Source organism: Phaseolus vulgaris, chromosome 11 (assembly GCF_000499845.2).
Source record: "Phaseolus vulgaris cultivar G19833 chromosome 11, P. vulgaris v2.0, whole genome shotgun sequence".
Lineage (NCBI taxonomy): Eukaryota > Viridiplantae > Streptophyta > Magnoliopsida > Fabales > Fabaceae > Phaseolus > Phaseolus vulgaris.
The window spans coordinates 48,677,331-48,700,298 of NC_023749.2; the positions used below are offsets into that span (position 1 = coordinate 48,677,331).

At 35.0% G+C, this 22,968-nt stretch overlaps 4 protein-coding genes and 1 pseudogene across 4 annotated transcripts; 3 read left to right on the forward strand and 2 right to left on the reverse strand.

Moving 5' to 3' along the window:
* The first annotated feature begins 519 nt into the window (after positions 1 to 519).
* On the forward strand, positions 520 to 1,092 carry LOC137809223 (uncharacterized). Its single transcript, XM_068610359.1, has one exon. It carries the CDS (start codon positions 520 to 522, stop codon positions 1,090 to 1,092), a length of 573 nt encoding a protein of 190 aa, XP_068466460.1.
* A 3,547-nt stretch (positions 1,093 to 4,639) lies between these two features.
* LOC137809230 (7-methylxanthosine synthase 1-like) lies at positions 4,640 to 9,362 on the reverse strand (annotated as a pseudogene).
* A 2,770-nt stretch (positions 9,363 to 12,132) lies between these two features.
* Positions 12,133 to 13,826, reverse strand: LOC137822527 (probable caffeine synthase MTL2). The gene is made up of 4 exons (XM_068627424.1): positions 13,700 to 13,826; positions 13,137 to 13,547; positions 12,714 to 12,968; positions 12,133 to 12,602 (listed from the first exon to the last, which is right to left on the reverse strand). Exons 1-4 carry the CDS (start codon positions 13,772 to 13,774, stop codon positions 12,237 to 12,239), a joined length of 1,107 nt encoding a protein of 368 aa, XP_068483525.1. The 5' UTR covers positions 13,775 to 13,826; the 3' UTR covers positions 12,133 to 12,236.
* Positions 13,827 to 14,225: 399 nt separating this feature from the next.
* Positions 14,226 to 15,235, forward strand: LOC137809238 (uncharacterized). The gene is made up of 4 exons (XM_068610375.1): positions 14,226 to 14,464; positions 14,573 to 14,729; positions 14,850 to 15,036; positions 15,135 to 15,235. Exons 1-4 carry the CDS (start codon positions 14,226 to 14,228, stop codon positions 15,233 to 15,235), a joined length of 684 nt encoding a protein of 227 aa, XP_068466476.1.
* A 6,796-nt stretch (positions 15,236 to 22,031) lies between these two features.
* Positions 22,032 to 22,625, forward strand: LOC137809243 (uncharacterized). The gene has a single exon (XM_068610381.1). It carries the CDS (start codon positions 22,032 to 22,034, stop codon positions 22,623 to 22,625), a length of 594 nt encoding a protein of 197 aa, XP_068466482.1.
* Positions 22,626 to 22,968: the final 343 nt, after the last annotated feature.

The window sequence follows — 22,968 nt, forward strand, 5'->3', positions numbered from 1 at the left end:
TCGGGATCGAGCGTGTTGTCTCATTAGTAATTTTAATGCGATTAGAAATCCTTTTGAGAGGAGAGTTATTATAGAATGTGGCAGCCAAAAGTGTGAGATCTTTGGTTTCAACGACTTCATTGAAAGGAATTTTTTGATGCAATTGCCTGTTGCGGGTAAGAAGTTTACGTGGTATAAGGCAAATGGGTAAGCTAAAAGAAGGATTTACAAAGTTCTTGTTTCGGATGAGTGGCTACAAAAGTGGCCTATGGACAAACAATATATCTTACCGAGGGAGGTCTCGGATCATTGTGCAATTGTGGTTAAATCAGTGGTGAGAGACTGGGGGTCGAAGCCTTTCAGGTCTTTAGATGTGTGGTTGAAGGAGCCTGGGTTCAAGGATATGGTGAAGGAAAAATAGAACTCTTGTCCTGGTCAAGGAAATAGTATGTTTGTGTTCAAAGTTAAAATGAAGTGTCTGAAAGCAGATCTTAAGAGGTGGAATAGAGACTTGATCGGGCACCTGGAATCAGGAACAATATGGTTTTAAAGGAGATTGAGGGGCTAGATGGCCAAGATGAAGATGATGCCCTACCTGAGAGTTTGAGGATGAGGAGAGTAGCCCTCTTTAGTCATGTAGAAGAGATTAATAAAAAACTTGAGTCTCTTTTCAGGCAGAAAGCTAGAAATAATTGGCTTGCGTTTGGGGATTCTAACTCCAAGTTTTATTATTCTGTAATCAGATGGAGGAAGCTTAGGAATGAGGTTAAGGGTGTTGATATGGGAGGTGTGTGGTGTGCGGAGCCTGAGGTTGTTCGTAGGGAGGCACTGAAGCTTTATGAAGCTAGATTTTCTGCTTCTCAAGATTTTGGAGTCAGACTTGATAACGTTGAGTTCAAGACCTTGTTTGTGGAGGTCAGTCTAAGTATGGTATCCAAATTCTCTGAGGAAGAAGTTAAAAGTGCTATTTGTTTGTGTGAGGGGTCAAAAAGCCCTGGTCCAGATGACTTCAATTCTAACTTTATTAAGGGTAGATGGGAAGTGTTGAAGCATGATATTGTAGTTGTTGTTCACCTCTTTCAAGAGACGGGGGTGCATCCCAAAAGGGTGTAATGTGTCCTTCATTACTTTTGTTCCTAAAGTGCAGGACCCTATAAGTTTAGACCAATACAGGTCAATTTCTCTTATGGGCTCGTTGTATAAAATTATCACGAAGGTTTTATCTTGTCGTATCAAAAAAGTGTTACCTGAGGTTATAGATGATTGCCAAACGACTTTTTTAAAGGACAGAGGGATGCTAGATAGCTGGGACGTGCTGAAGCATGATATTGTAGTTGTTGTTCACCTCTTTCAGGAGACGGGGTGCATCTCAAAAGGGTGTAATGCGTCCTTCATTACTCTTGTTCCTAAAATGAAGGACCTTATAAGTCTAGACCAATACAGACCGGTTTTATCGATCGTATTAAGAAAGTGTTACCTTTAACCACTACACCAAACAAATTCTTTTGTCCTATTATGAATTTTATTATAGTTATTATTATTATTATTTTTAATATTGATATTAATATTAATATGAATATTATCATTAATATTAATATTGTTATTATTAATATTAATATTAATAAAAATATTAATAATTTTAATTTTAATATGATTTAGATGGAGACAATCAATATGAAATATTATTATTGATACTACTATTTATATTTATTTATTTATTTTTTAATTTTTTATAATTTTAATATTATAATTTTATTTAATTAAAAATCCGTATGTAACGCTCACTTTACATACGAATCCAAATCCGTATGTAAAATCTGTATGTAATGCTCACTTTACATACGGATGTAGATTCGTATGTAAATATCAAATTTCTTGCAGTGTATACCTAGGGTTAGAAGTTGGTGGTAACCCTAGAAGGAAAACGTTTTAAGAACCTATTGTGAGTAACGTTAGTGTTAAGCTAAGTGTCTGGAAGGGGATAATCTTGTCGTTGACGGGTAGAATCTGCTTGATCAAGTGGGTTTTCACGTCCATACCCCTGTTTTATTTCTCCTTCTATAAAGTTCCAAAATTAGTGTGTGATAAAATTATTAGCATTCAGAGAAGCTTTTTGTGGGGATAGGAAAGGATAAAATATCTATTGCGTGGGTGAGTTGGGACAATCATTGTAAACCTCGGGAGGAGTGAGGGATTGGAATTAAAGATGTCAGAATTTTCAATGTGGCTCTCTTAGTAAAGTGGTAGTGGAGGCTCTTAAGTGAAGAAAAAGGAAGGTGGAAGGATATTTTTCTATCTAAATATGACTCGCAAATTGCCCAAAGTCAGTTAAATGTGAAATATCACTCGTATTGGTGGTGTGACTTATCTAAAAGTAGTAGAGAGGGACAAGATGGAGGTTGGTTTAAAGAAGTTGTACGGTGGAGAGTGGGTAGCGGGGACAAGGTCAGGTTCTGGGACGATGCTTGGGCTGGTTGTACTCCTCTCATCAATACGTATCGTAGGTTGTATTTTGTGTCTATGGATAAGGGAATGATGGTGGCAGATGTAGGGGAGTGGGAAGACTCTGTGTGGCACTGGGGGCTTAAGTGGAGAAGGGATAGTTTCCAATGGGAGACTACACAAGAAGAAGGGCTTCTAAGGCTCCTAGAAAGAGTCAAACTGCTTAAGGAGGTGAAGGATAGGCAAGTATGGGATGGTGACGAATCTGGAGATTTTTCAGTAAAAAAAGCTTATGCTCGTCTTGCAAATCATGGAATTGGGCTTCATCAGAATGTATTCAGGCTTTTTTTGTATGTTTAAAGTTTTCCCAAATATCTTGACAACGACATGGAGGGTAATGGTGGATCGTATCCCAACAAGAGTTAATCTCTCTAAGAGAGGGGTGGAGATGTCTCACATGAGTGTGTTATGTGCCTAATTGTAAACGAACCTTCACAACATCTCTTCTTAAAGTGTAAGATAGCTCAAGGGGTGTGTGGTCGTTGCTTTAGATGGATTGATGTATTGTTTGTCCAACATGATGACTTGAAGAATCATTTCGAGCAATTCTGCTTACCACAAGGCTCATTTTCTCAAAATTTGGTGTGGAAAAGAATGTGAATGGTTGTGGTGTGGAGTATCTAAACAAAGGAACCTTATTATCTTCAAGGAGGGAGTTGCAGATGAGGAAGAAATCTTCCAAATGACGCAACTGAAGTGCTGGCTTTGGTTGAAAAGTAGAATGCATTCCTTTATTTTTATTTTTTCCTTTTCGGAATGGTTGTTGAATCCTATTTTGTGTATTAAGAACTAGATGTGAAGTGTGTTTCTGAAATCCTAGTGTTGTTATGGAAGGGTGAGGTGTATAAGTGGATGAGAAGGAGTAGATTTGTGGTAGGAGAGTTGTCTGATGCAGGGATTATGTTGTCACCCACAAAATGCCTATGCTCTGTTGGTTCTGTTATACCAGTCTATGCAACTTTGTAGCATAATGCCACCACTCCCTGCTGGTTTTATGTTGATGTGCGCTAGCAGGGATGAAGATTAGTAGAGTTGTTGCCTCTGTGTTTTCAGTGTAGGTGAAGTTTTAAGGAGCTGTAGAATTAGACAGCAGCTACAGAAAATCAATAGACAAATTGTTCTTAGGTGGAGGAGAAAGATGAAGAAGAGTGAGCTCTTAGTTAGGTGGAGGATTCCTTGGGAATGTAGATAAGTGGAAGGGACCTTGGAAAACAGATTAGGAGGAGGAAGCTGTAGATACAGGGGAGGTTTTGTTTATATCAAAAGTTGCAGTTTTATCTGTGAAGTTTCCTACATATTTGTGCAGTTCTAGTGCGTAGGAAATTGCAACACACTTAGGCTTTTTCTGAAGCATAATTTTGTAGTAAGTTACCTTTCATAAGGTTCAACAAGCATTACATATATCTTTTTCGGACATTATTGTCGGTCAGGCTGACGCATGACTCAAATTATGCATCAATCAAGCTGACGCAATATTATTATTATTTTCTTTTTTTTCACTTCCTCTTTTCGCATCCCACATGCGTCTGAAGGTCCACGAGAAAACGATTTTGCATTCACATTGTGGGTTTGGTCGACACAAATGACGTCCACGCTTGGTCGACGCAAATATATGACAACTAATGACGCATTTTTTTGTAGTGATAGGATGTTTTCTTACTTATCATTTATTGTTAATTTGTCCTTTAATGTGGTTGATTGTCTGGTCGACCGGTAAATGATGTCGAGTGACGTGGTCAATTTGACCTCAACTGGTACATTTACAATTTTGTTAAAAAATTGAAAATAAGGGTTATTTTAATATAGAAACAACATTTTTATAAAGGTTAAATTAAAGTGATCAATAAAGAGAAAAAGTATAAATATGATCAATTTATCAATTACAAAATGATACTAAACATTATTTATCTTTGGTTAAACCATCCGTGTAAATTTGACCTATAAGAATCCAAAATGACAAGGCCACTAAACAAGCATAATCGAAGTTTAACCTAGAAAGAATCCAATTAATATTATTAGTAAATCCAAAATACTTAACACATCCAAAAAGGTTGGTCATATATACTTAACCCATCCGATATATATATATATATATATATATATATATATATATATATATATATATATATATATATATATATATATATATATATATATATATATTCAAGAAACTTTGGTGATGGACACTACCACGTTAGTATACTCCAACGTCTCAAACTCAATGAGTTGGACAACTTGCTTTGCATATCTTGTGAACAATTCATCCATGTTATCTTGCCCAAACTCAACTGACAAAACAGGTTCAAAAACAGCTCTAATGGACTTAACTATGAACTCTCCTTTCATTTTGCTATCAAGGTTAGAATCACCAACATCCTCATGAAGATTTGCGTCCCAACCTATCTTGAAAGTCCTCAATGCTTGAATGGTAAAAGACCCTTCTGCTTCAATCACTTGTCTAACTTCTTCAGCAGTGGGACCATATATAGGTAGATCAAAGCAGTCTAACTTTTTCTCATCAAGTAGAACCTACAATCATAAAGAAACCTTATTTCCTATTGCTAGCTTTCTAGTAGCAAGCACGAAAAATCCACCACAGGGTTAACATCCAATACAACACAATATACAAAATCAATGATAAAATAATAAAATGCGACCTAGTTATAAAACAACATATAAATTATTATAAAATTTAGTGTAAATTATAGTTTTAAATCAAATTGAGGAATCACAATTTATTACAAAGTAGATTTTAAGCCTAACTCAACTCCATAAAACCGACTCATGAGGTGAGGTTTGCATCTACTTATATACAATGACCTAATCTCTAGTCGATGTGGGATCTCGTGTGTGGGATAACATATTATGGGTGATCCGATAACGGTCCGATAGCGGGTGACACGATAGACCTAACAAACACTCGCTAGGATAAACTTTAAATGGTTCTGATACCATTTTATAAAGTGAACTTTAAACCTAACTCAATCCCATAAAACCAGCTCATGAGGTGAGGTTTGCACCCACTTATATACAATGAAATGTCTTAATCTCTAGTCGATTGGATCTCCATCACAGTTTTCAAAGTGAACACTAGTCCCTTTTCGTTGTGGATTTGTAATGTGCGATATGAAAATAAAAGGAAAATAGTTATAAAGCGCAGTTAGTGGTTTGTGATATTATGTCTGATACACATACACAATAATGCAACAACTATTTTGATGTGTTGGTGCAGTGTTGGCCAATCATCTATAAACCTAATCGCTTACCTCTTGGACCATATCATTGAGTACCATTCCGATTACCTCTGCAGGATTACCAATTTTATGGGTTTCTCTACCAATGAACGTGAGTAACATGCTACCACCCGACCTTAGTTCCTCCGAGCGTGATTTAAGAAAAAGTTTGAAATCCTTTTCAAATTGCTTTAAGTATGCTTCATAGACTGAAGCAGGGTTGGCACTTTTTATGTAAACGTTTCCCTTGTTGAGTGGTTCAGCTATGTTGGTCGAAGTTGGTGCCTGATACCATACAAATTGAGACCAAAGAGTTAACTTGGGAATTGTAAAGCCAAATATAAAATGTAGCAATCTATGACTTTAAATGCTTGAGCCAGCACTTTTCTTTGCAAGTAATTTGTATCCATAACATAATGGTAGGAAAAGCTTGGTTAATTTGGTGGAATTGACCTGAGATAGCCAATGCAGACTGTAGGAGGAATGAAAGAAGTGGATGTAATCATCAGGAAAAAGCTTTCCATAGAAGTTTCCGGGTGTTGCATGAATAAAGAATCTTCCATGATTCTGGTTTTTCTCTGTGTATTCTTTCTAAGAAGTCAAGGATCAACTTGAAGAAGCTGTTGAAGTCATTTCCAAATAGATCATCCATGTAAATTTGCAATACACGAGGTGTACATTGGAGGGACTGGGATGGATCAAGTCACGCTTCAGCGTTTTGTAGCGATTCTTAATTGTGATACGATGGCTTCTCTGTTCATATACTTGGGAATGCCAGTTGGTGGGAGTCATAAGTGCGGTGCTTTTTGGAATGGGGTGATTGAGAAAGTTTAGGCCAGATTAAGTAGGTGGAAGGGAAGATGTTTGTCGATGGCTGGAAGGATATGCCTGATCCGGTCTGTACTTTCGTCTATTCCGTTATTCTTTATGTCGCTTTTCAAATTGCCTTCTGGGGTGGCTGAGAAGTTGGTTAAGATACAAAGAAATTTTCTCTGGGGTTGGGGTGCAGATGGAAGGAAGATCGCTTGGGCTTCATGGAACTTGGCTTGTAAGCCTCGTGAGTTCGGGGGGTTAGGTATTATAGATCCAAAGTTGTTCAACTTGACTTTGTTGGGAAAGTGGATTTGGAGGTTGGGTTCGGACGAGGGAGGCCTTTGGAAGGAAGTTCTCATTTCTAAATATGGTGGGTGGAGATTTATGGGAGAGGGAGGTAAAGGCAGGAGTTGTTCTCTTTGGAGGAAGGATTTGAAAGAGGTTTGGTCTTCAGAGAGCTGGGGGAGAAGTTTCGAAGACAGTTTTGAGTGGAAAGTAGGCGACGAAAAGGATATTTATTTCTGGAAGGATAGGTGGCTGAAGGGCGAGGCACTGAAGAACGTTTTTCCAAGACTATTTTCGATTAGCTCTAACAAAAACGCAAATTTGTTGGAGTGTGGTTTTTGGTCTAATGGAAGATGGGTTTGGCAACTAGCTTGGAGAAGATTTTTCTTCGAATGGGAGAACCCGATGGCGGATCAGATGAGCCAACTGCTGCTTGGGGCTGGGGCTGCCCCAAGAGAGGTTGATAGTTGGATTTGGAAGGAGGGGGGTCTCCAAACTTTTACAGTTAGTTTTGCTTACAACCTTGTCAGGAAGGACAATGAGGTGGATGCTTCGCCGATTTTTAGCAAGTTATGGAGGAGCAAGGCAGTTCCTTCTGCTTTGCTTTTGGCTTGGAGGGTGTTGGAAAACGAGCTTGCTACTAGGATAAATCTTAGAAGAAGAGAGGTGCAGTTAGAAAGTTTGAGGTGCGTTTTGTGTGGGAAGGAGGAAGAGTCCTGTAGTCATTTATTCTTCGGGTGCAGTTTTGCGTGGCGAGTTTGGAGTTTATGTTACAGGTGGATTGGGGTCTTGTTTGTGTCTCATATAGAGCTGAGGTTTAACTTCGATCAATTTAGGTTGAATATACCTTCTGAGTCGGTTCGTACTATATGGGACACAATCTGGGTTGGGGTGGTTAGTGAAATCTGGAGTCACAGGAATCGCATAATTTTCAAAGGAGGAGTGGTTGAAGCGTTTGAAGTTTTTGCATTGGTACAAGTTAAAGTTTGGTACTGGGTCACTACAAAGTCTCGGGGCGTTGCTTTCTCCTTTTCTGACTGGTGTCTAGAACCATTGGTGTGTATGAGGTTAGTTTCCTGAAGTTTGTTTGTAGGATTAGTAAGGGCGAGGCTTTGTTTAGTTAGTTTTGGTGGTCTTTCGCGGGTTTGGTGTTGAGTTTTATGTGTATAAGGGTTGAACCACCCCTGAAGTAGTTCCATTTTATTTATTTATTTTGCCGATCAAAAAACTCTGGTTTAAGCTCAAGCTAGCCTTATCCATTAGGGTTACCATAGTTGACACAAATAAGAGTGAATTTGGCTCCATTAGGGTTACCATAGTTGACACAAATAAGAGTGAATTTGGACCCGAAGAGCATCCCAAATCAGCTACTTTCAAACAGCTTTCTGAAGTTATGTTTGACATCAACAGTTTTACATTATCTTCAAGTATAGGTTTCACTATGCTTCCCACTTCTCTCTACACCAAATTTAATTTGGGTCACCATCTAATAATATATATATATATATATATCATTGTCATAAACTCTTTTCTTTTTAGCATATTTGCAAGTACAAAAAAGAAAACCCTCTTTGTATTTTATATGCGTTTTGTTTTAATAAAAATATATAAACTATTTTAATTAATAAACTAATTGTTTTAAAAAAAACTATTACACATTTGCACATGATATCAATATGAAACACACTAACAATGGCCGGCGACAAAACTTTTTGTGTTATGGGACCTATATCTTTCATTTTCTTTTGGTTTTTAGTAGTCACTTGTCTTTTATGATTGAACTTTCAAAGATATGGGATATTATTTTAGTAGGGGCAAGTTTAACACTTTTTTTTCTCACAATAGCAAAACTTAGTTCATATTTATTAGAGGCCCATTATAATTTTAAAAAAGTTATACACAACTAACTCGAAATTTTAGAAGAGGCTTGAATCTATGTTTTTTCTATAATTGTGTATTATTTTATTAATTTTACTTTTCATCTATCCAACTATAAATTTTCCCACGCTTTTGTTTTTAAATTAAACAATTTTAATTGACTCTCAACAATTTTAAATCCCATTCAATATTATTTTCAAGGTTAATTAAAGTTTTATAAGCCGAAGACGTGTTAACCACAATGGTAATTGTCCTAGCCACGGTGCTATCAGAGAAGGTCGTTCTCAACTCGATGTACCCTCATACCTTCACCTGATCTCTCGCGAAGCGTTAAAATATGTTGCATTACAACTTTAATTTAAAAAATTAAAAATTGTTACATACGGATTCGTATGTAACTCTGTTTTACATACGGATATTTGGTCTTACATACGGATTTTGGTTGTATGTAATTGGAGATTTTCTTGTAGTGATATCCTTCAACAACTGAAGCAATTTCATTAAGTTTTTATCAATCCATCCATTTATTGCCTTCTAATTCATTAATCTTAACACCGTCGACAACTGTGTGAAGTTAGTTGATCCAGGATACAATGGAGTCTCTGCATCGCTTGACATAATTCCATATCCATGCGCTTCTACAAAAGACTCAGTTTCCACATCACGAATCATGTCCTACAATCGATCATCATGTACATTATCATGTATTGCATCATCCATGGTGGATCCCACATATTCTTCAGTTACAAAAACATGTGGTAAATTTAATAATTCACCATGTCATGTCCAAGTTGTATAAGATCGAAGAAACTCATCCCATAGAATGTGTTCCCTAATTATCTTCAATTCAAATAGTTAACACACGGACACTTGTTCTTTGCTCCATCATGACCATTATTATTCATGTGACGTTATGCAAAAAGTATAAATTCTTTTACTTCTCTTTTGTACTCATCACTTATGCGAACAAAATTAATCCAATTTCGATCAATTATATCCTGTAATAGTCATTCAGCTGTTTAATAATGAGTGTTCTATCTCACACATTTGCTGAGGGTCAAACACCCTCGGACTCAATACCAACACGATAATTCTATTCTAAACTAACAACTAACATAATATAAATTAATAATAAATACAAATTATACTAAATACAAAATATTATAAATTTTAAAAAATAAAAATTATAATAAAGAAAAAATAAACAAATTCATAACATTAAAAAAATTCAAACAAATTTAAAACACCACCAACCTTGTGCGTGAAGGCAACGTTGGTGAAGAGTGGCAAGAGACTGGCGACAGCAGACGCGACAACGGACGTGGCAGCAGCGCCGGAACAAAGCAAAAACTCACACAAGTAGCTACGAAGGCAATGAAACAGTACTTCGAGAAATGCAAGAAAACAAACAAAGTAAGAGAAACAATTTTTTTTTATAAATCATTGGAGAAGAAGAAAGAGAGCTCCAACGAACTTACAATGGCACGACAACACAATGAAGCTCGCAAAAGAAAAGCGAAACACCAGAGTAGAAATAGAGAGCAAACACGAAGCGCAAAGAAGGGAAAGAAAGTATGAAAGTGTAAGTGGCGCGCTTCACAGTTAGGGTAAAAAATAATTTAAGAATGCGACTATTAAATAGCCGTATTCTTAAATCATGCGCTTTGATATAAGAATGCGGCTATAGGTAAAGCCGCATTCTTAAATCAAACGCTTGAATTTAAGAATGCGACTATTACGAATAGCCGAATTCTTAAATCAAAGAGTATGATTTAAGAATGTTGTTATTAAAAATAGCTATATTCGTAAATGAAGTTAATTTAAAAAATGCCATCGTGATTTGAATGACGGTGTCTAACCATAAAAATGCATTAAGTAAATAGTCGTTATTTTTACATTTTGCACTAGTGACATTATAACCCAATAATGCTCAACACTCAATTTATGCTTGCTAAAGTAAGAAATTTATGTAATTTAGTTCTTATTGTTTGTTGCTTCACATATTTTGTCAATAAAATTTCTTTTTTCTCTTAGTTATTGCTATTTATTGTAATTATTTTTTCAAAAACTTTATGAGATAGTTATTGAATTAAAATCATTAATTAGTTGTTTATTTTAAATTTGTTGATTAAATAATATAATGAGCTTTAAAGTACAAATGGAACCTACACACATATGACTATATTGGTAATTACATTTGTACAATTATATTATTTATTTTTTTGAATAGTTTAAATCTTACCTGTTGCATTATTAAAATGTGTTGACTTTCCTAATATGTGCATTACAAGAAATATTGATATTAACCTCCCAAAAAGCTACACAAAAATTAAAAAGAAGACACTAAACGATAATTAGAATAAGTAATTTAGTGTCTTTTTTAATCTTTGTGTGAGTTTTTTTTTATGCTAACAACAATAGTTTTTTAAATGGTGGTCAACACTTTAAATTTGATAGTTACATTAAATAAGTATATTTATAATTATGTTTTGAATTATTATTGTTATATCTAATTTGTACTTTTATTTTTTTCTTTTTTATATATATTATTATTTATTATTTATTGTTACATCTAATTTTTAATTTGTTTCTTTATTTATTATAGATATACTTGCAAAAATAATGTTGCATAGTAATCTATTTTATTTTTTAATATTATAATTTTTTCTTATTATAAAATTTTATTATTATAATTCATTGTTTTATAAAATACCCGCGGGTTTTAAAAAAGTAAAAATATTTAAATATACCCATGTGTCGGTCTAGCCGACGTATCAATTAAATATATATTTTCTAAACATTATTGTTGGTCAAGCTAACGCATCAATTAAATATATCTTTTCTGGATATTATTGTCGGCTAGACCGATGCACGACTCAAATTATGCGTCAATCTAGCTTATACAATATTATTATTATTATTATTATTATTATTATTATTATTATTATTATTATTATTATTATTATTATTATTATTTCACTTCTTCTTTGCTCGTCTCACATGCGTTGTAAGGCCCACGAGAAAATGATTTTGTGTTCGCATTGTGTGGGTTTGGTCAACACAAATGACGTCCACGCTTGGTCGACGCAAATATATGGCAACTAATGACGTGTTTTCTTGTAGTGATAAGATGTTTTCTTACTAATAATTTATTGTTAGTTTGTCCCTTAATGTGGTTGATTACTTAGTCAGTCGGTGAATGATGTCGAGTGACGTGACCAATTTAACCTGAACTGGTGTATTTACAATTTTGTTAAAAAGTTAAAAGTAAGGGTTATTTTAATTTGGAAACAGCATTTTTATAAAGGTTAAATTAAAGTGATCAATAAAGAGAAAAAGTATAAATATTATCAATGTATGAATTACAAAATGATACTAAACATTATTTATCTTTGGGTAAACCATCCGTGTAAATTTGAGCTTTATCAAGTCTAATACACTATTGAAATCAAAATAGATACTATATAGAACCGAATATATATATATATATATAAGAATCCAAAATGACAAGGCCACTAAACTAGCATAATCGAAGTATATATATATTCAAGAAACTTTGGTGATGGACACTACCACGTTAGTATACTCCAACGTCTCAAACTCAATGAGTTGGACAACTTGGTTTGCAAATCTGGTGAACAATTCATCCATGTTATCTTGCCCAAACTCAACTGACAAAACAGGTTCAAAAACAGCTCTAATGGACTTAACTATGAACTCTCCTTTCATTTTGCTATCAAGGTTAGAATCACCAACATCCTCATGAAGATTTGCGTTCCAACCTATGTTGAAAGTCCTCAAAGTTTGAAGGGTAAAAGATCCTTCTGCTTCAATCACTTGTCTAACTTCTTCAGCAGTGGGACAATATATAGGTAGATCAAAGTAGTCTAACTTTTTCTCATCAAGTAGACCCTACAATCATAAAGAGCAAATAAAACAACCTTATTTCGTACAAATAATACAACTACTATTTTGATGTGTTGGTGCAGTGTTGGCCAATCATCTATAAACCTTATCGCTTACCTCTTGGACCATGTCATTGAGTACCATTCCGATTACCTCTGTAGGATGACCAATTTTATATGTTTCATCTCTACCCATGAACGTGAGTAACATGCTACCACCCGACCTTAGTTCCTCCGAGCGTGATTTAAGAAAAAGTTTGAAATCCTTTTCAAATTGCTTCAAGTATGCTTCATAGACTGAAGGAGGGTTGGCACTTGTTATATAAACGTTTCCCTTGTTGAGTGGTTCAGCTATGTTGGTCGAAGTTGGTGCCTGATACCATACAAATTGAGACCAAAGAGTTAACTTGGGAATTGTAAAGCCAAATATAAAATGTAGCAATCTATGACTTTAAATGCTTGAGCCAGCACTTTTCTTTGCAAGTAATTTGTATCCATAACATAATGGTAGGAAAAGCTTGGTTAATTTGGTGGAATTGACCTGAGATAGCCAATGCAGACTGTAGGAGGAATGAAAGAAGTGGATGTAATCATCAGGAAAAAGCCTTCCATAGAAGTTTCCGGGTGTTGCATGAATAAAGCATCTTCCATGATTCTGGTTTTTCTCTTTGTGTATTCTTTCTAAGAAGTCAGGGATCAACTTGAAGAAGCTGTTGAAGTCATTTCCAAATAGATCATTCATGTAAATTTGCAATACACGAGGCCTACTTTGGTTTAAGCTCAAGCTAGCCTTATCCATTAGGCTTACCATAGTTGACACAAATAAGAGTGAATTTGGCCCCGAAGAGCATCCCAAATCAGCAACTTTCCAACAGCTTTCTGAAGTTATGTTTGACATCAACAGTTTTACATTATCTTCAAGTATAGGTTTCACTATGCTTCCCACTTTTCTCTACACCAAATTTAATTTGGGTCACCATCTAATAGTTTATATATATCATTGTCATAAACTCTTTTCTTTTTAGCATATTTGCAAGTAAAAAAAAAAAAAACTCTATGTATTTTATATGCGTTTTGTTTTCTAAAGCGGAAAAGAGATGATACCTGAAGTAAGGAGTTTCTGGTATAGCTGGTTTCTCCCTCACCACCCTTCATGTGAAGTACTCTCTCAGTTGCCATTATGTAATGAATGGTAACTCAACAATACCAATGCCAAACAATTATGTAAGGCTACGGGAAGTGTCAACATTTATATACACACTTTATTGTTAGAATGAGTGTGGTCCCATTTTCTTATTCTACTATACTTATCCTAGGAAACAAACACAAAAACTATAAAGAAGATGACCAAACAAGACCACAAAAGTTGTAGACTTTTTTCTCTTTGGATTTTTCTTTTCTTTTTTTACATTTTGTAAGAGTCCTAAAGTCTTCTTGACTTAAAGAAGTTCTTTCTTCAACTCCTTAGCTTTGCTGCTTATAAAGCTCCTTTGAAAGCCTCTTCGATGACCTGTATTCTTTTCCTTTCCTTTAACTTTCCTTGTTTCTTGTGATGACTCCATCTTGTGTTAGTATATTTTGAACCATGATCTCCTCATTATACAATTATACTATAATCTGCAACAGCTTAATGATTATAGACCAATTTCGTTGGTTGAGTGTGTATAAAACGGTTTCGAAGATTTTGACTATTAGGTTGAAAAAAGTCATCAGTAAAGTTATCGACGTTAGGCAATCTGTCTTTCTTGAAGGAATGGGGTTATTGGATAGTATTTTGGTAGCCAATGAAGCCTTAGAAGAGTTGAAGAGGAAGAAGAAAAGTTGTGTGTTTTTCAAGGTGGATTATGAGAAGGCTTACAACTCTGTGAGGTGGGATTTTATATATTATATGCTAGGAAGGCTTGGCTTTTGCGAAAAGTGGATTTCTTGGATTAAAGCTTGTTTGGAATCAGCATCGATGTCAATTCTCGTAAACAGGAGTCCTACTAAGGAATTTTTTCCGAAGAAAGGGTTGAGACAAGGTGATCTGTTAGCTCCATTCTTGTTTCTTATAGCGACTGAAGGGTTAGCCGAGGTATCTAGGACCGTGGTTGAGAAAAACTTGATTGAGAGCTTGGAGATTGGGAATAAATCGGTAAAAGTAAATATGCTCTAGGATGCTGATGACATTTTGTTCTTTTGTAAGGCAAAGAGCAAAAGTGTATTTAATATAAAGGTTATGTTGAACTGTTTTGAGTTGGCATCTGGTCTTAAGGTGAATTTCTCCAAGAGTAGAATTGGTGGGATTGGGGTGGAGCAGACGAAGATTCTCCACTTTGCAACTATTTTAAATTGTGAGGTGATGAGAATTCCTTTTAAATATTTGGGGATGCCTGTAGGGGGGTGTCATAAGAGGAGTGAGTTCTGGGATGAAGTGGTTAATAGGGTAAAGAAAGGGCTAGGTAGGTGGAAAGGAAGATTTATCTCGATGGCAGGGAGGATATGCTTAATTAAGTTTGTCTTGTTGTCAATACCTTTGTTCTATCTTTCTCTGTTCAAGATACCGTCTATTGTTTTAAAGAAGATTGTGAGTCTGCAGAGGGATTTTTTGTGGGGTTGGGGGTCAGATGGAAGGAAGGTTGCATGGGTGGCATGGGGTAAGATTTGTAAATCCAAGGATGCAGGAGGGCTCGACATTATTAATATCAGGCAATTTAATTTGGCGTTGTTGGAAAAATGGGTTTGGCGCCTAAACACGGAAACGGGGGGTTGTGGAGGGAGGTATTGGATTCTAAGTGTGGAGGATGGAGAGGTTTGAAGGAGCAACGAGATATTAATAGTAAGGTCTCTCTGTGGTGGAGAGATTTAAGGAAGGTCTGGAGGTCTGAATAAATGAGGAGGGAAGTTTGAAGATCGTTTGTCTTTGGAGGTCGGTAACGGGAGAGAGGTTATGTTTTGGTCAGACAATTGGATAGACTCAGAAGACTTGAAAAGCATATTTCCAAGGTTATTTTCTTTGTCTGTTAATAAGGAGGCAAAATTATGTGATTGCGGAATATGGGGGAACAGGTCCTGGGAGTGGAAATTAAGGTGGAGAAGGGGTTTGTTTGCTTGGGAAGAGGAGCAAGAAAGTCAACTCTTAGAGTTGATCTCTAATAAGATGCTCGAGATGGAAACAATGGATAGATGGGTATGGAAGGATAGTGAGTCAACAGAGTTTTCAGTTAAGTCCGCTTATGTTTTTTTAAGGGGAGAAGGAAGTGAGGAAGTCTCAAGAAGATATAATTTTTTATGGAAAATTAAGGCGCTTCCCTCAGCTCATGTCACATCTTGGAGAGTGATGAAAAACAAGGTTGCTTGTAAGGTTAATCTGGAGAGAAGAGGAATCGAGATTGAGAGTAATATGTGTTGCTTGTGTAGGAGGTCTGAGGAGTCAACAAATAATTTGTTTTGCGAATGCAGAGTTGCTTGGTTAATTTAGAATCATTTTTATGAATGGTTAGGAGTAAGATCAGTCGATTTTATGGATCCTAGGTCTCATTTTGAACATTTCAAGATTCTAGATGCACCCACTTCAGTTAATCTTATTCTGGGCAATGTGTGGATTGCATTGATTAGTGAGATATGGAGGCATAGGAACAACTGTTTATTTAAAGGTGGAGTGGTTGATCACATTGAAGTGTTCTCTCTAGCACAGATTAAGGTTTGGTCATGGATCTCTTCAAAGATACCGTCAGCTAATTTCTCATTCTCTGATTGGTGTCTTGAACCATTGGTTTGTATGCATTCAATTTAGTTTGTTATAAGGATTGATCCTTGTTATTCTTTGTTATTTTGGTAGAGATGGGTTAGATTGTAGGAGGTCTTGTTGGCTTATATGAAGTTGGAAAGGTAATCTGTGAACATCATTTTACTATATAAGGGTTAGAGCATCCTAAAGTGGTCCCATTTAATTTCATTACTATTTGCTGAAGAAAAAAAACCAGCTATACTATAAGTGACTCACGTAAAACATACCTAAAGTGACAAAAAAGATACATGAATAGTGTTTCTCATTACTAAATTGGAAAGCCAATTAGATGATTTCACCAGATTTTTCAAGTCTTATACACACTAAGAGATCAAACTAAGTTTTCACGTTCCTATCCATAGTAAGTTTAACCTTCTTTACAGCACTTCTGCATTAATCACTTTTTGAAATTTGACAAAATCAAACCTTTTTTTTTTTTTTACTTTTAATCTCTTTGAAATAAAAATATCCTTGATTCTTCTCCTCCTCTGAAAAATTATCACATACCTCTTTCGTCATGGTCATTTGAAAAATTGGAAAAGAAGAAGCTAACCTTCATTGCCTCAGTCTTAAGCAAAACAGTAAAAAGAAAGAAAAACACTAAAGACTAAAGGAATATCAAGACTATATAAAAAAGTTAAGAGGGATTTAACTTAAGTGCATAACTTTAAACATACCTAATCCTTTAAAATAATTTTAAATTTACAATTTGAATACACATAATATTTTTAATTATCTATATATAACAGACGAATACATTAAAAAGTTATAACAATATAAAAAATATATAAATTAGAATTTCAATATCTGTTAAGATACAAAATATTTTACTTGTACTTGCACAGCAGAGTGTTTTTCTTTGTTCTTCGTTTGGGATATAGTGTTATATTTGTTTACAATAGTTAAAGTAATATAAAAAAATTATAAATTATCTTCGTTTCAGCAATGTAAGTCAGGATAACACAGAACAATTTAGAATTTCTCAAACTCGTGTTCATGACAAACCTTTTCTGCTGGAAAGAAAAAGAAAAGATCTTTTAGTAAAAGAAAAGAAAAGTACTACTTATCTTTACTAAAACAATTGAAAAACTATGGATATAAGTTTATTATTCGGTGTTAGATTGTATTTTTGAAGGTAAATCTTTTAACAAAAAAATTTCGTTTCTCTGTACAAGGTAAAATTATTTTATAAATAAATTAAAAATTATATTTTACAAAATTAATAAAAATATATAAACTATTTTAATTAATAAACTAATTGTTTTAAAAAAAAAACTTTTACACATTTGCACATGATATCAATATGAAACACACTAACAATGGCCACCGACAAAACTTTTTGTGTTATGGGACCTATATCTTTCATTTTCTTTTGGTTTTTAGTAGTCACTTGTCTTTTATGATTGAACTTTCAAAGATATGGGATATTATTTTAGTATGGGCAAGTTTAACACTTTTTTTTTCTCACAATAGCAAAACTTAGTTCATATTTATTAGAGGCCCATTATAATTTTAAAAAAGTTATACACAACTAACTCGAAATTTTAGAAGAGGCTTGAATCTATGTTTTTTCTATAATTGTGTTTAATTTTATTAATTTTAGGTTTTATCTATCCAACTATAAATTTTCCCACGCTTTTGTTTTTAAATTAAACAATTTTCATTGACTCTCAACAATTTTAAATCCCATTCAATATTATTTTCAAGGTTAATTAAAGTTTTATAAGCTGAAGACGCGTTAACCACAATGGTAATTGTCTTAGCCACGGTGCTATCAGAGAAGGTCGTTCTCAACTCGATGTACCCTCGTACCTCTACCTGATCTCTCGCGAAGCGTTAAAATTTGTTGCATTACAACTTTAATGTTAAAAAAAAAAAAATTGTTACATACGAATTCGTATGTAACTCTGTTTTACATACAAATATTTAGTCTTACATATGGATTTTGGCTGCATGTAATTGCAGATTTTCTTGTAGTGATAACGTTCAACAACTAAAGCAATTTCGTTAAGTTTTTATTAGTGCATCCATTTATTGCCTTATAATTCATCAATCTTAATATCGTCGACAACTGTGTGAAGTTAGTTGATCCAGGATACAATGGAGTCTCTGAATCGCTTGACATACTTCCATATCCATGAGCTTCTACAAAAGACTTAGTTTCCACATCACGAATCATGTCCTCCTATCGATCATCACGTACATTATCATGTATTGCATCATCCATGGTGGACCCCACATATTCTTCAGTTACAAAAACATGTGGTAAATTTAATAATTCACCATGCCATGTCCAAGTTGTATAAGATCGAAGAAACCTATCTCATAGAAGGTATTCCTTGATTAACTTAACATCTAGTATCTGTCCATTCAAATAGTTAATACATTGACACTTGATCTTTGCTCCATCATGACCATTATTATTCACGTTACGTTGCGCAAAAAGTATAAATTCTTTTACTCCTCTTTTGTACTCATCACTTATGCGAACAAAATTAATCCAATTTCGGTCCATTATACCCTGTAATAGTCATTTAGGTGTTTTCTAATGAGTGTTTTATCTCACACGTTTGCTGAGGGTCGAACACCATCGGACTCAATACCAACACAATAATTCTATTCTAAACTAACAACTAACATAATATAAATTAATAATAAATACAAAATAATATAAATTTTAAAAATAAACAAATTCATAACATTAAAAAAATTCAAAAATAATTTAAAACACCACCAACCTTGTGCGTGAAGGCAATGTTGGTGAAGAGTGGCAGGGGACCGACGACAGCAGATGCGACAACGGACATGGCAGCAGCGACGGAGCAAAGCAAAAACCCACACAAATAGCTACAAAGGCAATGAAACAGTACTTCGAGCAATGCAAGAAAACAAACAAAGTAAGAGAAATGATTTTTTTTAAATCATTGGAGAAGAAGAAAGAGAGTTCCAACGAACTTACAATGGCACGAAAACACAATGAAGCTCGCAAAAGAAAAGCGAAACACCAGAGTAGAAACAGAGAGCAAATACGAAGCGCAAAGAAGAGAAAGAAAGTATGGAAGCATAAGTGGTGCGCTTCAGAGTTAGGGTAAAAAATAATTTAAGAATGCAGCTAATTGTAATAGTTGCATTCTTAAATCACGCGCTTTGATAAAAGAATGCAGCTATAGGTAAAGCCGCATTCATAAATCAAGCGCTTTGATTTAAGAATGCGACTGTTAGGAATAACCGAATTCTTAAATCAAAGCGTATGATTTAAGAATGTTGTTATTACAAATAGTTGTATTCGTAAATGAAGTTAATTTAAAAAATGCCACCGTGATTTGAATGACGACGTCTAACCGTAAAAATACATTAAGTAAATAGTCGTTATTTTTACATTTTTCACTAGTGACATTATAACTCAATAGTGCTCAACACTCAATTTATGCTTGCTAAAGTAAGAAATTTATGTAATTCAGTTCCTATTGTTTGTTGCTTGACATGTTTTGTCAATAAAATTTCTTTTTTCTCTTATTTATTGCTACTTATGGTAATTCTTTTTTCAAAAACATTTTGTGATAGTTATTGAATTAAAATCGTTAATCAGTTGTTTATTTTAAATTTGTTGATTAAATAATATAATGAGTTTTAAAGTACAAATGGAACATACACACATGACTATATTGGTAATTACATGTACAACGATATTTATTTTTTTTGGAATAGTTTAAATCTTACATGTTGACTTATTAAAATATGTTGACTTTCCTAATATGTGCATTACAAGAAATATTGATATTAGCCTCCCAAAAAATCCACACAAAGATTAAAAAAGAGACACTAAATGATAATTAGAATGAGTTTAGTGTCTCTTTTAATCTTTGTGAGTTTTTGGGAGGCTAACAACAATAATTTTTGTAATGGTGGTCAACACTTTAAATTTGATAGTTACATTAAATAAGTATATTTTTAATTATGTTTTGAATTATTATTGTTATATCTCATTTGTACTTTTATTTTTTTCTTTTTTATATATATTATTATTTATTATTTATTGTTACATCTAATTTTTAATTTGTTTCTTTATTTATTATAGATATACTTAAAAAAATAATGTTGCATAGTAATCTATTTTATTTTTTAATATTATAATTTTTTCTTATTATAATATTTTATTATTATAATTCATTGTTTTATAGAATACCCGCGTGCTAGTAAAAATATACTTACAATAAACTATTTAAAATTAAAATATTTATTACAGCATTATAAATTAAAAATAAATAAATCTTTAGAAAAAGTAAAAATATTTAAATATACCCATGTGTCGGTCCAGCCAACGTATCAATTAAATATATATTTTCTAAACATTATTGTTAGTCAAGCTGACGCACGACTCAAATTATGCGTCAATCTAGCTGATGCAATATTATTATTATTATTATTTTCATTTTCTCTTTGCACGACATGCGTCGAAAGGTCCACGAGAAAACGATTTTGCGCTCGTATTGCGTGGGTTTGGCCGACACAAATGACATCCACGCTCGACTTAAATAATGACACATTTTCTTGTAGTGATAGGATGTTTCCTTACTTATAAATATTTTTTTATCAGCAAATAATTAAATAAAATTAAAAGGGACACTTCAAGGGTGTTCCAACCCTTATACAACCCGAAAAAACACACTCTCAGAATGCTACCTATCGTAGCATCAAGAGCGGCAACCCACAAACCCCCCATCCCACTAGAGTTCCACCTCAGGTACGTAACCAAAAGGCCACCAACATCAGAACTGGTTTGCAGAACAGCTAGTGGTCCAGCCATCCAACTAGCACAGGTTACCAAAACTGCACCTAAACCATCCTTGTTGAATTTTCCAGCGGCCAAGCTAAAAACCAGCTTTGACAGCATCAGCATAACAGCACTCCAAAGGCACCAACCAACACTCCAATCTGCCCTCCAACCAGCACACCGTCCAAGGGCAGCCCAACCAATGCACATGACCATCTTCAACCCAGAATCTTGCACAACCAACTCTCCAACCAACATATTCCTCCAGAGAAGACCTTCCTTAAAGCTTGAACCAACGACCATTTAACACCCCGTACATATCCCTTGAAAGCATATAAAGCCGAACAAAAAACTACACAACCACTCTGGTACTAGCTCCTTGCCAAGCTTAGGGACCTACACCTCCACCAAACTAGCAGCTTCACATACCCAATGCAGACCTAAACCATACCAGGGGATAAAACTTACTACTCCTGATTGTCTAAAGCTAGCTCCTGCAATACATTCCAGAGGACCAAAGCTTATGTTGATTGATATGCCCATTCAAGATCTACCTCAGTACCATCGCCAGCTTCTATGATACTTTGCTTAACATGCTTACACACTGCTCCAACAAAATTTCACCCATGACTATCAGAGGAACAAAACAACCAACTACATGATTCCATTACCTCCCCATGTCTTAAACCAGCAGAGCTTATTCCTTGACAGATTGTGAGGAAGCTAAATGGGCTTGCTTGCCAGACCCAACACACTACTGGACATCTACGGCTAGATCTCAGCTCCTATAGCCAGCAACACCAAAGGATCTCCAGTAGTGTGTTAGGTTGTCATGAATTGCAGTAAGACAACCAAGGCTGAGAGGAAGGAAGGATAAAAGCAAATATAGAACTATGGAGCAACGCAGAGGCCGTTTGAGTTGTCATGAAGATGAAGGGGTCACAACGTTTTTCTTCTCGAACTTCCCAAACGGAGTGGGAGAGGTAGACATGTTCAAGGTGTTTCAAAAGTGGGCTCGTGTGAAAGACGTTTTCATCTCTCGAAAATTAAATAAATGGGGAAGGAGATTCGGTTTTGTGCGGTTCTTTGGAATGAGAGATGTGGGACATCTGGAAAGAGAGCTAGATCAGTTATATGTAGGGAATAAGAAGCTATTTGTGAACATCCCAAAGTACCGAAGGAATATGGAGGAACAAAGCAGGACAGAAGGGAGGCTTCGGAGGGCTCCCTATAGGGCGCGGCAGAATGAAGATAGTCATGCCCACAAGAAAGTCACGGTGACAGGGGGAGAACAGAGAAGGGAGGACATATGGGTGGAGAAGAAAGGAAATAGGTCTTATGCAGAAGTTGCTACCGGTACAACTACGAATCAGTGGAAGGGAGTAAGTTTCAAAAAACAACAACGTGTGTTACCGTGGATGGATAGGAGTGCGGTGGGGAAACTTAGGGTGGTAAGAACGTTGAACAGTTGGTGGAGGAGTTGGTGACAGGGGGCATAAACATGTTACGTGTAAGAGCTTTGGGGGACAACCTTGTATTGCTTACACCAAGAGAAGGGGAGAAAATGGAGAATTTTATAAAGGTAAATAGTGAGTGGGTTGATTGTGTGTTTGAAAGCATTAAGCCTTGGTCGCTCTCCAGTGGTCCAAGTCATAAATCAATTTGGGTGAGGTGCTACGGATTGTCGCTTCCTCTGTGGAATGAAGAGTGCTTTACCAAATTGATAGGAGCTCTAGCCCCGTCGGCTATGCTGGTAGGTATTGACAGCTCTACAGAGTCATGGGAGAATTTGGAATTTGCGAGATTACAAGTTCGAATCCTGAAGTGTGA

What these genes read in the sequence shown, in the direction of transcription:
- LOC137822527 (XM_068627424.1), bottom strand. Translation starts at nt 13,774, where the DNA reads ATGGCAACTGAGAGAGTACTTCACATGAAGGGTGGTGAGGGAGAAACC. An exon ending in GTCTGCATTGGCTATCTCAG is followed by an intron (nt 12,969 to 13,136) that starts GTCAATTCCACC and finishes GTATGGTATCAG; the next exon opens with GCACCAACTTCGACCAACAT. An exon ending in TCAATGACATGGTCCAAGAG is followed by an intron (nt 12,603 to 12,713) that starts GTAAGCGATAAG and finishes TTATGATTGTAG; the next exon opens with GGTCTACTTGATGAGAAAAA.
- LOC137809238 (XM_068610375.1), top strand. Translation starts at nt 14,226, where the DNA reads ATGATTATAGACCAATTTCGTTGGTTGAGTGTGTATAAAACGGTTTCG. An exon ending in AAGGCTTACAACTCTGTGAG is followed by an intron (nt 14,465 to 14,572) that starts GTGGGATTTTAT and finishes TCTCGTAAACAG; the next exon opens with GAGTCCTACTAAGGAATTTT. An exon ending in TGGAGATTGGGAATAAATCG is followed by an intron (nt 14,730 to 14,849) that starts GTAAAAGTAAAT and finishes TCTGGTCTTAAG; the next exon opens with GTGAATTTCTCCAAGAGTAG.
- LOC137809243 (XM_068610381.1), top strand. Translation starts at nt 22,032, where the DNA reads ATGGAGCAACGCAGAGGCCGTTTGAGTTGTCATGAAGATGAAGGGGTC.
- LOC137809223 (XM_068610359.1), top strand. Translation starts at nt 520, where the DNA reads ATGGTTTTAAAGGAGATTGAGGGGCTAGATGGCCAAGATGAAGATGAT.